The following is a 17,364-nucleotide window of genomic DNA, read 5'->3' as shown; positions in this document are numbered from 1 at the left end:
ACCGCCAACAGCCGGTTTCTTGTGCACTCTGGGTGTTGTAGTTTTTTGAACTTCCATCCTCGTCTGTTTTCAGGATCGGTCCCCTGAACGGTGAATACATTTCCCACTGTGCAGCAGCGCACGACGATTATCTTTGTGGGAGGAGATCGTGGATGTATAGGAACCCCTTTTTATTTTTGTTGCAATCTGACCTGCGGACGTTTCAGTCTGATTTTTTTGGGGGGTAAATCAAGTGGAGTGAAGGGGAGGGGGAAAAGATTTAAACATCAAACAGAAAGTGTTCCTGCAAGGCAATAAAACCCATACGAGCGACATGGAGAAGCAGTTGCATCTAAATCGGTTATCTTCCAGACCTCCCGTGTCTGGAGGAGGTTTTCAGTCGGGATCTAAAATGAGAATGGGGTGAGTTTTACTATATAATTAATAAAAAAAACTCTGTCACTGTGATATTCCCAAAAGGGAATACGTGTGTATACAGAACTACTACGATTAGTCGTCTACGAATTTAGTCTTTCCTACAGTGTTTTATGAACTTCACTATTATACACGCTAAAGCTAAGTAAAAAAACACATTACAGTTACGAATTCAACTGCATTTTGTAAAGAGATGTTTTTATTACGGCGTCGTAATGCAAATTGAATAAACTGATCTCTAAAGCTGAACTACGAATGCTGCATGCACCCCGATTAAATTTGCTTTTGTTAAGTTGATGTCAGTGTTTCTGATTGTAATTTTCTGTGCTAACTGCTGCATTCTACGCAAGTTTTCGTTAAATATCGAGGTTAGGATGACCTAACAACATCAAATCTGAGGGGAGGATCCGCATTTTGATTACCGACGCTGCAGTGCAATACGTTGTGTTCAGTCTTGTTTTCTACAGTGTTTTAAAAATGTAGGATTTCCTTCGTCAACTGGTGAACAAAACCCCTTTCGAATATTAATATGAAGAGCGCATTTCTCATGTAAACCGTATTATTATCTGTTATACTGAGGATAGAACACACGCAAAACCTCTGCAGGCTACTACAATATGGTCTATAGTTGTTTCAGTAGGACGATAACCTACAGCATTACTACAGCATTGGTACAGTCAGTGTACTACAGAATATACAAAACTTGGGTCAGATGTTCTCAGGAAAATAAAATCTTACGCTTACTCTTTAGGTTTGTTTTAAATATATTTTGCCATCCAAATTAAAGCCATGCATGCATATAAAACTGAATAATTTCAGTCAAGGAAATGTCGATTTTAAGGCGTATTAGCTGATGTTAATTTTAAGTTTTCTTAAAGCAGTTCTGAAATGCGTAGTCTTTGAAAAAAAATATATTTAAGTGGAATCGGTGGAAGATTCTGTTGACTGTGTATACAATGTACACACAATCCAGGAAAATATGTGTAGTGTTGACTGAGTTACTGCACACTGGTTTACAACTTTCTAACCCATAGTTAGCTTCTGTACCTTTCAGAAAAGGAATGCAAAGAGTTAACTCATTCGTTGATACTTTTCCCATGTCAATAATAGTACAGCTTACATTTTGATTAAAATATAAGTATGAAACTAATACATTCAGGTACAGATCTTACTGTTTAGTGTGATCCTAGCCCTTGCTTTCCCTTGCTGAGTTCTCCAGTCTCAGGCTTGTCGATTTATACTTCCAGTGGCACACAAGACTCCTGAGTGTTCAGTTTTGAAAATATCCGCTGACTGAGGTATGGAGATCCAAAAGCTGAGAGCAGTGAAAATGCAGATTTCTTCAAACGGCCAAATTTCACAGGCAGGGCCGTCCATCAGGTTACATTACAGACCCTGTGATCTCTCTCGGTAGCCTCTAGTGTGAGTTTGCAGGTCTGTAACCTTCCAGGCTCATGAGGAGCATTGTAGTTCAATGAGCTGCATTTTTTTAATACTCACCACCCATCCACAGACACCCTGTCAAATCCATGTCACTGGTATTCACAATATCTGAAAGGAAAACCACCGGCCAAAACATTGGAAATCATGAAATCTGAAAAAAAAACCAATTCGGTTGTGAGTTCTTGCATGCATTCCAGTCTCCGTAACACCGATGGTGTGATATTTTGAGAGTTCTTTAAGGTGCTGGAAATAGTGGAAAGCTGTAGTGCCAAGAAAAATGTCCCAAGAGAAAAAGGCAGGTTTCTCAAGAAATGCCTTCCATGTTTCAGACTCAAAAGGTTTGGTCTGGACCCCGCAGATCGAGATAGAGTTCCTTCAGATGTGTAGTGATGTTGGCTGGAAATGTTCAATACGCGACCCATTGGTCACCCCACCAGCCACCCACCGGCTTTGGGTCGGTTTGGCCTTTTTGACATCAAGACAGTCCGCAAAGTGTGTGAAAACATTCGCACAGTTTATCCAACAAACACAGCTGGGAGACAGAGTGTCCTTGTACACACTGTACCTGCTCAAGTAGAACTTGAAACTGCCTGTGTGTCAAGACAGCTCAGCAACAGTCCACAGGCAAAACACCATGAAGCACAGAGCTACAAGTCCTCACAAGCAGATGTGTTTTGATGAATTGTACAATTAAAATTTTGCTTTGGGCAGCCAATTCTGTTTTGCGGCGATCTTTATGAATGCTTTTGGTTTTCTGACCCTAGCAGGGGCATCATCAGGAGTCGCAGTGAATATTTTTTCCTTCCTCAAAATAATATAACAGCCTTCTTTACTTTATCTTCTCCTGCTGTTGGGCCATGCGTGGGCTTTAGGCAGCATAACTTTTACTGAAGACTTACGCGAGTCGCAGGATGTGCTCAGCGCAGTGTGTCACACCCATGCCTGTGGCACTGTTTGTAAGAGTAAGGGAGTTAACCCTGGTGTCCAGGCCTAACATGACCCTGAGCTTGATCTGCTATATGCTGGTATTGCTGGAATATTATGGCTGCCACACGCCATTCAGGAAAGTGTCAGAAAAAAGCAAGAAATTATTTATTTTTCAGAAACACGTTATCTAGAAGATAAGATGTTCAGGTTCTATGTCAGTTTAGAGTTAAGGCCAAGATTGCAAGAATTTCCTGTTGACTACAGTTACATACCTTCAAGTTGCATATCTAGGAGATAAATCTGTTGTTGAACTCCTCCATCTGCCCCTTCCCCCAAAAATCAATGCTCCTGAGCCATGCAGTCTTTAGTCTCCAAACCTAGAAATAGTCTGAGTTTTGAAGAAGCACATTATAATTGGATGAAGTTTATTTGTTGAGGTGGACTGGAAATGGGGAGACTCTCTTTCTTGACAGCAAGGGGTGGCCAGATGTGGACCGGAGTGATGCACACGTTTGTCTGTGGTTGACAGAATCTCTTTCTTTCACAGGCCTGGAAGGAAGAGAGACTTTTCGCCTGTTCCCTGGAGCCAGTATTTCGAGTCGATGGAAGATGTGGAAGTTGAGGATGAATCCAGCAAAGATATACCCTTTTCTCGTCCTCCTTATCCACTCGAATCGGTTCATTATGATGTGCGGTTTTAGCACTAATAATGAAACGGTGGCAATGTGTGTGGAGCTGATTACTGTTTTGTCAGTAATGTGCTGAGTCACGTGACTTTGCAGCTAGAGGTGACTTTCAAGAACGATAATCACACTAACTGTCAATTCTGACTCAGACAGTCATTTCCATACAAAACTATAATATAAGTGGATTTACCACATCATATTAACCATGTGTAGCGAGAACTCTTGGAATCAACCTTTAGTGTATACTAAAACATGGGATTTCTGATCAATTGTGCTGCACAGGTCTGGTGATGGAGAAAATATTGTAGACAATGAGTTTGAAAATGTGGCAGGGGTTTTTGATATAGCGATTTCAGAATTATTCATATTTGCTAATTTGTATTGAAGTGGACGCACTTGCCTTTATGGTTTTGTAACACTGAAGTCCTCACTCTTTTAACAATCTAGTGGTCGGTTGTTGCTTCTCTGTTCCCTCTGTTTTTGGCACGTCAGCACCGTTTGGAGACCTTAACTGTTTCACACACTTTTAGAATTTACAGAAGTGGCTCAGAAGGCCCTGTTGTTCTTCTGTTGCACGGGGGAGGTCATTCAGCCCTTTCATGGGCAGTGTTCAGTGTAAGTCAGCAGTTTCTTTGTCTTTCAATATTGTTTCTCATTTTCCGTTGCAGTCGAAAAGTTAACCAGCCCTGACGTTTTTTTTTTTTGTTCTTCACACAAAACCTGCCAGAGCTCTTCTCCTGGAGTGTGGCAAAATAGGAATTATTTTGTAATTGAAAGTATTAGTCACTCTCGTGCCGTTGACCGTATTTCAGCGTATGGGCATGCAGCTCATGTGAGTGTTTTTAGATGTAATTCCTGGAGAAATGCATCGTGATGATTTGGTTCTGAGTTCCTGGGACTCTCGAGAGAATAAAGAAGATCTGTGTGTGAGGATGTCTGCAGGTATAACGCTGACACTTGGCAAACTCACTGCAGTGACACGCAGCCAGGCTATTTCTGGGCTGACGCCCTGGACCCACAGGAAAATGTGTTGGTCTAAGCAGTGTTCTTGCGGGCCAGTCAGGCAGCCCACTGTGCTTGAGCAGGAGTCTAATGTTTCCTTCAGCCGTCCTGATACTCTCTCTACACGTTCCTTGCAAGTGCCTAGTAAATGTGCAAACGCATCACACTCTCTATTAAAAACGCTTTGTTCCGTAGAAGCCTTTTCTTTTCTTTGTCCTCCAGGGGAAACGAGCCGAGTGTGGGTTAAACTGATTTTCAAGAAGATAACTGAAACTGGGCATATAGGGGAGAGTGCCTGCCTGTCTCATTGGAGAGAACGTGACTTTTTTTTTTAAAGTAACCCATGCATCTTTCTGCCCGTAGGCTGTGATATTTAACCGGATCCACTGCAGGGTTGTGGCCGTGGACCTCAGGGGACACGGTAAGAGCTGGTCGATGGCTTGTGTGAAGTTCAGGTCAAGGTTTGCGTCCTCCTCCCTGTGGAGATGTGCTCTCGGCAGACACAACACAGTTCCCTGCTTGTTCCCAGATTAAGGGCCTTCCCACCTCGGAATGCTGACAGTTGTGTGTCTTGCAGTGCCCAAGACAGGTGTGTTTGACACAGCAGAGCCCAAACAAGTCACCTGTACACTATGGCACACATTTGTTCACGATAGGTCCCCTGTATTATCATAATGTGTTGCTTCTCTTTAAGTCTAGTGCCTTTTCTGGCCAAAAGATGCTCAAAAGCATCTTTCTTTGGCCTGATCAGTATTGCGCCACACAAAATAAAATGACTTTCAGTCAGGAAAGTGATATTAAAATCCTGTACTGTATTTTGGTAACTTTCCCCTCTCTGTGATGTAGTTATTATCTGATGTGACCCATCATTGCATATTGCTTAAAGGCTATAATTGTAATTAGTGTCTTTAATCTGTGAGGGTTAGTTCCCTGCTCTCTGTCATCAGTAAAAAGTATTTTTGTGTGAGTAATAAATAGAGAACTTGAAATTTATCTCCCAAATGTGACACTTTCCTTAACAGGTGACACGAAAGTTAAAAATTCTGAAGACCTTTCAGCAGAAACTATGGCTAAGTAAGTTTTTTTTTTAATTTGTTTGTAGCCAAATAGGTTTGGTAAAAAAAAAAATCATTGTTGAACCTGTAGGAGAATAGAACCACATCAACCAATTATTTAAAAAATAGATCCTCAGGGAATAAATAAATCAATGGATTATTTTGTATTGTAAATCCATCTTTTTACAACAGTAAAGATCAGAAGTATTCTTCAAGTCAAAATTTCTCACGCTTCCTATCTCCTTGGTTGGATCACTTTCATATTTTTTAGGGATGTTACAATTTAATGATAAAAAATGTCCCTGGTGTGATGGCAGTGACTGTTGGACTGCTCAGACTAAGGGTAATGACACGCTTCCTGTGCGGTTCTTTGTTTTAGTGTAAACTGCTTTGTGGTCCACCTTTTTAATGGGCTGTGATGTACTGTTCAGTCCCTGCTGCTTTTATGTGGGAGAAGAAGAAACAAGCTTTTTTCTTTTGTGTCATGCTTACCTGAGCTTCACAGAGGCTCTGAAATGGTTTTGAAGGTTGCAGAGACTTTCAGACTCCTCTAATAGGCCAGGGGGTGCCAAGCAAGCCATCTGGTGTTTGATCTACCCTGATGGGATGATTCTACTGTAGCCCTGCTTCATTTTGCTTCAAAATGTTTATTTTTAGGACAGACATGCGCCAGAAAACAATAGCAACTTGAAGTGCTCAATCAAAGCTTTAATGTAAATGTAGATGGAGATTTTAATTTTTCTAAGAACATAAGAAAGGTTGCAGACAAGATGATGTCATTTGATTCATCTAGCTTGTTTGGTAGTTAGTAGGTAATTCGTCAAAGAATTCAGTCCAGTTGTTTATTGCGTAATCCAGGGTATCAGCTTTGAATAACAAGGCTGACTAATTTCTTCCAGACTTCTAGAAGTCTTTGTGCTAAAAATGGCCTCTTGTTAGTTTTCCAAGTAGGTTTTTTTTTTATCTGGTTTGCGTTTCAGTGTGAACAAGTGTGTTGAGTTGAAAAGTTGTATCTTTCTGAATGTATTTTGTGTGCGTGTAAAAGGCTCACATTTCTTGTTTTTTTTCCAGGGATGTTGGAAAGGTGGTTGAAGCTCTTTATGGTGAAAATCCTCCGCCCATTATGTTGATTGGTCACAGTATGGGTGGGGCAATAGCAGTTCACACAGCAGCAGCCAATCATGTTCCGTCTTTGCTGGGCCTTTGTGTAATCGATGTGGTGGAAGGTAATTCACATTTCACTGACTCCATGTCAGTCCTCCTGTAGGGATGGAGGAGAAATGCTGGGATATGGCACTTATGGCACATTAATATATTAATATTAATATTTTATGGCCAGCAGCCTTATCACTCTGCAACTCACAACTGGCAGCCCACTGAAGCTAAGCAGGTATGAGCCTGGTCAGTACCTGAATGAGAGACCTCCTGGGAAAAACTAAGGTTGCTGCTGGAAGAGGTGTTAGTGGGGCCAGCAGGGGGTGCTCACCCTGTGGTCCATGTGGGTCCTAATGCCCCAGTATAGTGACGGGACACTATACTGTAAACAGGCTCTGTCCTTCGGATGAGATGTAAAACCGAGGTCCCGAATCTCTGTGGTCATTAAAAATCCTGGGGCGTTTCTCGAAAAGAGTAGGGGTGTAACCCCGGTGTCCTGGCCAAATTTCCCTTTGGCCCCTTACCAATCATGGCCTCCTAATAATCCCCATCTATGGAATGGCTTCATTACTCTGCTCTCCTCCCCACTGATAGCTGATGTGTGGTGAGTGTTCTGCCATCGCATCATCCAGGTGGGGCTGCTTGTTGGTGGTGGTGGAGGGGAGTCCCCATTAAATGTAAAGCATTTTGAGTGGAGTGTCCAGAAAAGTGCTATATAAGTGTAAGCTATTATTATTATATTGAGGTTATACTAAGGAACTAAGCTACCTTTACTATATACTTATCTTTTATTTATAAATTCCTTTCCAAACCCAAGAATGCTGTGCATAGTGGTAAGAGAAAAATACGAAAAATGCAATGAAAAAAATGAACAGGAGCATACAGGCTCATACAGTTACAATGTAGGGCAATCCGACATAGACCCTGGTAAAAAGCTGATGTTTGAGTTTGGATTTGAAGAGAGAGATGACATCAAGTCATCACTGCGACCTGATGCATCCACATCCACGTCTGTAACCAGATCACACGTCCAGCAATGTGATCTAAAGAATCATGTAAAATATTTAAATTGAAGCAAAAAAGATCAAATTAAAAAAATAAAAGAAATGTTCTCATGTAGAATAATTGAACTTTTTGTACTTCCTTTCTAGGTACTGCAATGGATGCTCTAAACAGCATGCAGAATTTCTTGCGGAGTCGACCGAAAACTTTCAAATCTCTTGAGAATGCCATCGAATGGAGGTGCGTTTCAAGATTCTGTGTTTCCCGCTTGTAGTGGTGGAATAGGCGATATTGTTTTCATGGAAAGAAACGAACAGAAAGTCTACAAACTGTTCATTTCTCCAGTAGATTAAACGGATTGGCTTTCTTGTCTTGCAGTGTGAAGAGTGGGCAGATCCGGAACGTTGAGTCTGCACGCGTATCGATGGTCGGCCAAGTCAAAAAGTAAGTCTGTGAAGCTCAGATTCGGCGCTTTGCAGAGCAAGAACTCTGCTTTGAGCTCCTAGCTCCTCTAGGTATACCTTCATTCATCGCAAGCCAGTAGCAGCAATAGTAGTAATAATAATCCTTATACAGTACTTTTCTGGACACTCCACTCAAAGCGCTTTACTCCCCTCCACATCCACTAATGTGCTGCCCCCACCTGGATGAGGCGACAGCAGTCAAAGTGCGCCAGTACGCTCACCACACACCAGTTATCAGTGGGGAGGAGAATAGAGTGGTGAATCCCAGTTTATAGATGGGGATTATTAGGAGGCCGTGATAGACAGGGTTAACAACCCTACTCTTTTGGAGAAATGCCCTAGGATTTTTTTTTTTGTGCTCACAGAGTCAGGATTTTGGTTTTACGTCTCAGTGTGCCCATTTCTATAGTGGGGCATTAGGACTCACACAGACTGCAGGGTGAGCGCCCCCTACTGGCCCCACTTACACCTCTTCCAGCAGCAGCAGACTTTCCCAGGAGGGCTCTCATCCAGGTACTGGCAAGGCTCACACCTGCTTAGCTTCAGTACATTGCCAGCTGTGAGTTGCAGGGTGATATAGCTGCTGGTAAGAATTTGGTATAGCCAAGCATATCACTGTTTTTTATCCATTATTCCACAAGCCTAAACAAATACAGGTATTATAGTGCTCTTGGGAAGATTTGTTCAGTCTTGTAACACTGTTTTACAATCAGGATGTTCACACTAAAACTACTTTTGATTGTTGCGTGTTACACCAGAGCTCCAGGTCTGACTACCAAGTTTACTGTGTCGAATGTTTGATTCTGTGCTACTTTCTACATATTAAGCTACTCAGCTGCATTTTTCACATCTGCATAGGTGTGAGGACCCCCTGGACAGTCCTGGTGGCTCCAAGAGCATTGTTGAAGGGATCATTGAGGAGGAGGAGGAAGAGGAGGAGGAGGAAGGAGAGTCCAACCACAAAAGAAAGAAGGAAGATGATCTTGAGGTCAAACGTTTTTTTAACTACACTGGTTCTATTCCTCCCGAATAATCGGGCCAAATTGGCCAATAACAAGCTGATTTAGGTCATTGAGATTTGAGGTGGAAAGAGCCTGCAGTCACACCAGTCCAGCGGCAGGGGAATTAGACCACCCTGTTTCTAAAATAAACCGTAAAGCCATTCTGAAAACAGTCTCCCGCAGCGCTAGACGTTTGCAAATATTGTGACGATTCTTTTATTGGCTTAGTTCATGTGCACTAATGGCTTAGTTTGTATGCACTTAGTTCAATTGCACTAATTGAGAAATGAGACTCCATTTTTTTTCCCCCACTTTCCCTCGTTTTTGTTACTTTGTACTAACTGGGCTTTGCTGCATTGCCGCAGGCGAAAAAGGAGTGCCTGTACACTTGGAGGATTGAGCTGGCCAAGACGGAGAAGTATTGGGACGGCTGGTTCAGGGGGCTGTCCAGTCTCTTCCTCAGCTGCTCTGTTCCTAAGCTGCTCCTGCTGGCAGGTACGGTATGTGGCAGTTGGTGCATTTAACGTGTTTGACTTTCTACAGGGAGTTCTGTACAGATCAGAGCTGGAGTCCCCCAAAAAGATTCACTGGAACGCTCAATGCAGTTTCACCAACCGCTGGTTCATCAGTTACATTCATTCTGCACCCTTAGACACTGTGCTCGCAAAACTGCTTACATGCAGCACCAAATTGGAAAGAGAAAATCAAACACAGGTGCAGTTTTCTGAGATGCACCCTGTGATGGCAATATTGATTCATTTCCTTATTTGCAGTCAAATGATTTTTATCTAAAAGGTTCCAAAAAACACCAGAATGACATTCCAGTGTGTTCTGCTATGACTCACGCCCTGTTTCAGGCTGTGATTTCCATAATGCATGCAAATTATATAAATAAATATGACGTTGTATCATCTCTGCAATTGCTGATCACTGTTCTTGAAAGGAAATAGGAATAATGATCATTTTAAGAATCCAGGTGTCTGACAGTAATATTTTTATATCATTTGTTAATAGGTGTTGACAGGTTGGATAAAGATCTTACAATTGGACAAATGCAAGGTAAGGAATTTAGTCTTTTCTTAAACAGAATTTCTATGATTCCACCACTAAAATGTGAAATTTGTTTCATTGGTGTTATTATTCCGATATTAATGGTAATTTCCTCCAAACAACTCTGTTTCAACATAGTAAAACATAGCATTCAGAGATATTCTCCATGTCCAAAATTCCACACATTACCTATTTGCCTGTTTTAATTGTTTTTATGTATTTTTTAAAGAATTTTGATAGTTATAACTTAATGATCAAAATATTTCTCAGCTTCGAGGGCGGGAACTGATGCTCAGCTCAAATTTAAGTTAATGTCAGTGCTCCCTGCGATGACAGTACTCCTCGTGCCTGTTTCCTTTCAGGGAAATTCCAGATGCAGGTCCTTCCTCAGTGTGGCCACGCTGTGCATGAGGATGCCCCTGAAAAAGTAAGTGAGATGACCTAATATAGTAAATTTCAAATTAGAACCACGTGTAATATCAATAAAGTCAAAAATGTATCTCAATGTTTTTTTTATTCTCAGATTTAGAGAAGCGAATGTTAGGAAGCTGAAATGTTACTACCCTTGAATATAAAGAGTCTGATAATACATTTAACTATTTTTTCCCGCTGTTCCATACAAATGTTTCTTGTTCTCCTATCTGAGTTTTAGGATGGAAATCACGCTTATGTTATAAATGCAGAGTTCTTAATATTCAAGATTGACACATTTCTGTTTTTTTGTTGACAAGATAAAAAGCATGTAAGACTAAGAATGACTGTGTGGATATTTAGAGCACTCGGGCTGAATATCTTGTCATTGTCCAGAGCCCAAGTCAAGATTCATTTCTTTCCATTTGCAGGTAGCTGAAGCTTTGGCAACATTTATGGTTCGTCATAAGTTCACAGATGCGAAAGGGGGTTTCCAGTGGTAAGAGAGAGAGATTTGTCAATTGATCAATTCCTTATGTTGTAGTATCGCCAAGAGAAACGCATCCGGTGAGTTTAGCATAGGTCTTACTTAGAGGCTGCGGCTTCTAAAATCCATGTAGCTTCTGCACCACGGCTCAGGTGCTGTTCCCATGACAACACTTCCTCCTGTGGCGACACTGTGTGAAATTTATTCTTCACTCTGAAAATCGTGACTGGGACATTCCCCCATCTGATTTGCCCTGCTTATCCTTCGATGAGATTGAGCTAAGATGTGTTTGCATTTCACTGTACATTCAAGTAGGTGATTTGGGTGTGATTCAGAGGTGTTGCATTGCAACTCAAGGAAGTTATAAATTTATAAATAAGAAGAGGTGTAGAAAGTCATATGTATATGACATGTGCATATAGTTAGAGCATAGTATTGTGCATCCCTTCCAAACTGTATCGTACCTAGTAGAAGCTTTCAAAGGTAGTTTTTCTTTCTTTTCAGTAGCACATAGGTTTACGTATTGAATCCTCTTTTTTTACTTCTACAAAGTTCTTATTTTAAAGTTAATATCATCGTTAGTGAGATATTATTGAATTTCTTGCACTGTTTTGATACAAATATGGATTAGGCCAGGCTAGAATTAACTGTGCCATGACTATTCATTTCGTCTAGTTTTTAAAATACTGTTGCATACACTGTTGTACTATTCCATCAATGTTTGGCTCTGAAGGTGTAATTTAAAGTGTTAAACTGTTCTAACCCAATTAAAAATGGATATGCAGGAAATTATAACCTGGATGTGAAGGTTTTTGTGGGCACAGTTGACGGAGATATTGTTTCAATAAAGAAATAATCAGTTATACACATTCCCAGCTAACTTTGATCTCCTCTGTGTTTGTTTCAGTGTGTTTCCAGCTTGCTAATACACTTCAGTCCTCGATTACTCTGTAAATAAGCACCAGGGGTCACTGTGATGTCCTCCATCAGCCTAGTCTCCATTCAACAATATCAACAATACAGCAACCTACAAAAGGCAATCATCTGATGCTCTTACTGAGATGGGCAAACAAAAAGTGCTGGTCTTTAAGCTGAAAAATTGCTTAGCTCTTAAAATATGGGGTTTTTGTATTGATTTATTATTACTGCTGTAATTATTACAGAGCAAAACAGTACATTCTGTTTCTTTTACCTTCTTCAAGGTCATGCCTTTTCAAGATTGCAGGGAATTTTGATTTATACCTATTTATTTTTCTTTCCTTTTTATTTCTGTGATACCTTGCCTGTTCTTGTTCTGGAGTCTTGAGTGATGACAGTACGATATATGCCCAACGTGTCTCTCATGGTTGGTTTTTAAGAAGAAGAGTAATAAAAAAAATCAGCAAATGCAGATGACTTTGTAATGTGCTGATTTTGTTTGGGTGTGATTTACATGTAATGGGGTACTTTTGCCGCTAGATGGCAATGTGGTTTTGTCCATATGTAATGCACTACATACAAACTTATGGGAAAAATGTCACCCTGTTAAGTAAAGGAATAATAAAAGGTGTATTCTATGCTGAAAAGTAAAAAATCTAAAGTTTCAGATCTTAAACCTTCTAACACCTGAAGAAACCTTAACCTATTAAACAATCTTGTTATTTTGCAGTTGAAGTGCTGATGCACCTCCCCGCTGAAATCCCCTGTTATGTAGTCTGTGTAGTTGAGAGGTGGGCCCCATTCATCTAATTAAACTGATATTGGTGAATTAATTGTAATTAAGACCTTCAAAGGCCGAAGATATGCAATTACAAAACTGTTCATCCTCATGATTATGGCAAATGTATTTGAATGCATGGCATAGTGCAATCATTAAAAAATAAAAGGTTGTGCAAATATACCCCATGTACATTCATTACATCAGTTCCAAACTGAGAATCGGAACCTGGTGAATCCAGATAACTGTACCTTAATATCGGCTAAAACTAACTGCCCCTTGGTGTCGGCACATATCTGAGTGCAGCTGTTTATAGGTTTTGTATTTTGGCTTTAACCATACACCTTATATCTTATCACCTTATAGATATCATACACCTTAAAATTTAAACAGTTTAAACAAGGCATATAACTGATTATCCCAGTTTATAAAGCCATATAACTATTTTTTTTGTGATAAACATATGTAAATGTTAAAAATGAAGTAATAAGTTTATATGTCTAGCAGAAACGTTTTACTTAGCAGGAGAATTAGACGTTACTAAACAACGCACCTTCAAACAGTTGGCCTTTGACTTGAAGTATTTCTGGGACCAATGCCATTCTGCAGTGAAGCTGCAAGTGTGAGCTCTGTTGCAAAGTTGATTTACTGTCATAGTATGCCCTAGTGACAGATCTCAAATGGATCAGGTGGGCTTGCACATTGGTGGTGGTGGAGGGGAGTTCCCATTACCTGTAAAGCACTTTGAGTGGAGTGTCCAGAAAAGCGCTATATAAGTATTATGATTATTAAAGGCAACTTAAAAGTTAACTATAAGAAACCTAAAAATATATTTTTTAATATTTAATATTTTTCTAAGTTTTATTTTGTTGCTTACATTACTGCTATCTTAGATATGATATTTTGGGCTGAGTTTAGAACTTTACACATAGGGTAGGCTGGTAAAGATAAATTATTTTTAAGATGCACGCAAATTCTTCCTTTGCCTTTTTGATAGGTATCTTGGGCCAAAACCTAGAAGAGCTGACAATTCTCTGAGGGACAAAAACAAAGGGATATTTCCAAGGCAATGACTGATATACTATATATAGTTTCTGGAGTCTTTTTCAAACTCTGTTTCTATAGCACTAACAATTAACAGTTAATTAACAATTAACTAACAGTTTCTATAGCACAAACAGTAAGTTACCGATACTGGATTCTCGTCTTTTCTACTTTTCTTCACAAAGAGGTACAGGTGTTTTTGGGCCGAGCTGAGTAATCACCATCATTTGTACTGAATTATGTCTCCATAGCAACACAATAGTAGCTATAAACTTCCTTGTTTCACACAGAGTTTAAATTTCGTTTCTAGAGAGGCTTCCTAGAGGGATCAATGGCTTCCATTCTGTTTTCCTGCTTCCCCTGGAAGAACATTTCTAGATGGGAAAACACTGTTATCAGAAAACTCTGGTTACTTGTGTTTGGTGGATGGTATGGGTTTCGAAATCAGACGATGGTGCAAACGAAGGTGTTGGCGAGCACATTGATCATACTACACCTATTTCCACTCAGCCACTGGAGCATTGAGACAGAAAAACATTAAAATTCTTATTAGAAAGTAAAACCCAATGGTTTTCTTTTCCTTTGCAATGTGAACACTGCCTCTTGTTAAATATACAGTATAAGACTTCATTATTAGACTTTATACCCATTCAAGGTGAACAGAGAACAGTCTATGCCCACAGAGCACGTATTTTAATAAAACATCTCTCATGCCATGCGTATTTTGCAGGAAAGATTGATTATTTAAATCGGTATATCACCTGACAACACATGCTGACTTACAATGATGGAGAGTACTCATTTATACAGTGGGATCTTACCTGGGGCAGGTTAAGAGACGTTCCTTGCTGTAGGGTACAACAGCAGCTTCTCGGTTGATATCTCAACCCACAACCCCCTGACTGGAGATCCAGGGCTTTAACCTCTACCCCATTCCATGAAAACTGCACTTCTAGGGCTTTTCCTAAGTATATTTTAGATTACATCAAAGAAACTCTGCCTACATGTAATTTGTCTTTATGGCCTAAGTGTAATTAACTTCAGATAAAGCACAAGCCATCAGTTCGGAAGTGGCATCTTCCACCCAGGGTCTCAAGGTCATAAATAAACTCAGCACAAGATTAAAGGTAAGGCATCAATACCAGAGTAATTATTACTGCCTGGGGTGTACTGATTTAAAGGGGAACTGCAGTCCCAATTTCTCAAACTGGTTAATAAATCTTGGTAATTAAATAAATTCATCGTTGATTTAGAAGGATTTTACAAATTTCAAATTAAGCACAAGCACATGAACTTTGAGCAGCCATAGCTGTTGCAAACTCTCGGTTTTGCCACAGGCGAAAGCGAGGGTTTGCGCGAATTGCCTTGTGATGCAGCCCTTCCTGCTCGCTACTCACTGTCATGACTAATGTGCTACGATGTACGAGTGAAAAAGTACAAGTTGTGCAGCTGATATTTCACTGCAGAAATGTTCCAAAGTGATCTGCCTGCAGAGATAACAAGTGAATAGTATTTGTCGGAAAAAAATGTAGCGACTTGATTAGCATGTGCTGGTGTACTAGTAACTGACAAAAAGTTAAAAACCGATCAGTATGAATTTATGTCCTACTATTCCTTGTAAACCAGAGATCTGACCCATGCAACATGTATTAGAATCTATTCCAGAAGCTGTTACAAAACTCAACCTTGCAAAGAAGTCTTAAATGTAAACTTCCTGTTATTTTAATTTTGCTTTGCCTACTTCAACTAAAATACCTTTTTACTGACAAGGTGTCTCAATCTCAGTTTGACAACACCAAGAACCCCAAACCCTGGAATATGTTTAATAGTTCTCCAACTCATCACTACGATGTGTTTTTTTTCCATCTGGAGAGGTTTCATAGCATTTCTGAATTGGTGCCGTCTAGCCCACAAGAACGCACAATCAGCGAAAGGGGAAACCGTGAATGACAAAACCAAAAAGACAGGCTTTGTCAGAGTCCAGGGGCTGTGGCCTTAGGTACTGTGGTTTTGACCCTAAGACTCCTGGAAATGAAATCATCATCACTGCAAAAAGTTCAAGTCAGCATTGCTGTGGAAAAACATGACACACGCAGGTAGAGGGCGCAATTGAGACTAGTGGAGGTCAGCTGCTGCTACACATTCCAGTAGTGAGAAAATTAGTAGTTAGCCACTTCGAATGGCACAAAAATCTCTAAGGTGAGCATACAATACAATAAAATCAATTTACCCTCTACATCACCTAAGATAAATTCACATTTATGCTACACAGAAACCTTCATGTAGGACGATTATTATTCAAGTACGCTAAAATGTTATTGCCTTTTGAGTCTGATCTATGCAGTGCTAAATATTTTTTTTTATTTTTTACGGCTTCTTCTGTGACTATTTTGACTAGGAGTCATACTGACTAAATGCTTTCGTCTGTGCACCTCGCTATTTTTTTGGTCAGTGGGTTATTAAAAAAAATCAACACATTAAAACCTTCATCTGACTTTTCTTCTTGGCTTCTCTCCCTTCTAGAATTTCAGAGAATTCCACAGGTGTAAACCCCCCCCTTCAGTTTTAACAGTCTGGGAGGCCTTAATCTAGTCTACTCCTCTTGTCGGCGTGTCAAATGAAGTAAGGCTGTAATTCATTTTTGATGGAATAGTCAGGCACTAAGACTTTGGAATGTGGCTGGAGGACAAGCATTCCTACCAGTAGCCTAGGCTGTTTCTGAGTGCTATGATTGTTCTGCCTCAGAGGCACCATGTCAGAAAACTAAAATCATTGCCTACACAGCCACAGACAAGGATTAGCTTTGTATCTCTTGTTCGCTTTTTGTTGTGGTTGCCCTGGAGAAGTTCATAAGAATGAGTCCAGTTTCGTTGCCTCCAGTCTCACCAGTACTGGAGAACGAATGAAAAACATATCTGCTTCACTCCCTGTTGTATGTACAGACTAGCTTCTGGTTTGATTTATAACCCATTTTTCAACATGGGTTAAGGCGTTGCTTCTGCAGTGTCTGGCAAGCTTTTTTTTCAACTGTTATAATTCTGTGCTTTCAGACAGACATCTACAGAAAACCGCATTAGGTCAAGGAAAGGACAGAGCAGATGTTTTTCCTATTAAGGGGGCACATGCATGACATAAACCCTGACAAGTGTTAGAAAAGTATTTTGATGAAAAGGGTAGCTGAGGCTTAAAGCTGAAAAAGACAGGCAGCAATCTTAGAACATGCACAGTAACATATCAAAATATTCTTAAGGGATCAACCACTGTTTTAAACACGTATCACAGTAAACACTGTAATTTTAGTAAAAATGTACATCTACATGAAAGCATTAATGTGGCCATAAATAGAAATGTGCATTCTAATGCATTATCTGTTTTTTGTTCAGGCATAGAAACTGCTAGAAATTAAAATCTACTGGAAACCCAAAGTCAGTCCATTAGTTTAGAAATTCTTGCAGGTAAACAAAAGATGTTTATTTTTTAAAACTCTGCAATTTTGTTTTCCTTCACAAATCATAAAAGAACTCAAC

The 17,364-nt window shown here is 40.0% G+C and overlaps 1 protein-coding gene across 1 annotated transcript; it reads left to right on the top strand.

The window, feature by feature from the left end:
• Nucleotides 1–110: 110 nt before the first annotated feature.
• Nucleotides 111–12,972, top strand: ppme1 (protein phosphatase methylesterase 1). Its single transcript, XM_088920228.1, has 14 exons — nt 111–402; nt 3,332–3,426; nt 3,994–4,085; nt 4,836–4,893; nt 5,495–5,546; nt 6,599–6,753; nt 7,834–7,924; nt 8,063–8,128; nt 9,007–9,136; nt 9,515–9,644; nt 10,164–10,208; nt 10,562–10,626; nt 11,042–11,109; nt 12,005–12,972. Exons 1-14 carry the CDS (start codon nt 314–316, stop codon nt 12,021–12,023), a joined length of 1,155 nt encoding a protein of 384 aa, XP_088776354.1. The 5' UTR covers nt 111–313; the 3' UTR covers nt 12,024–12,972.
• Nucleotides 12,973–17,364: the final 4,392 nt, after the last annotated feature.

The sequence above is a fragment of the Atractosteus spatula genome, chromosome 7, assembly GCF_055471065.1.
Source record: "Atractosteus spatula isolate fAtrSpa1 chromosome 7, fAtrSpa1.hap1, whole genome shotgun sequence".
Classification (NCBI taxonomy): domain Eukaryota; kingdom Metazoa; phylum Chordata; class Actinopteri; order Semionotiformes; family Lepisosteidae; genus Atractosteus; species Atractosteus spatula.
This window is presented reverse-complemented; position numbering and strand designations above follow the sequence as displayed.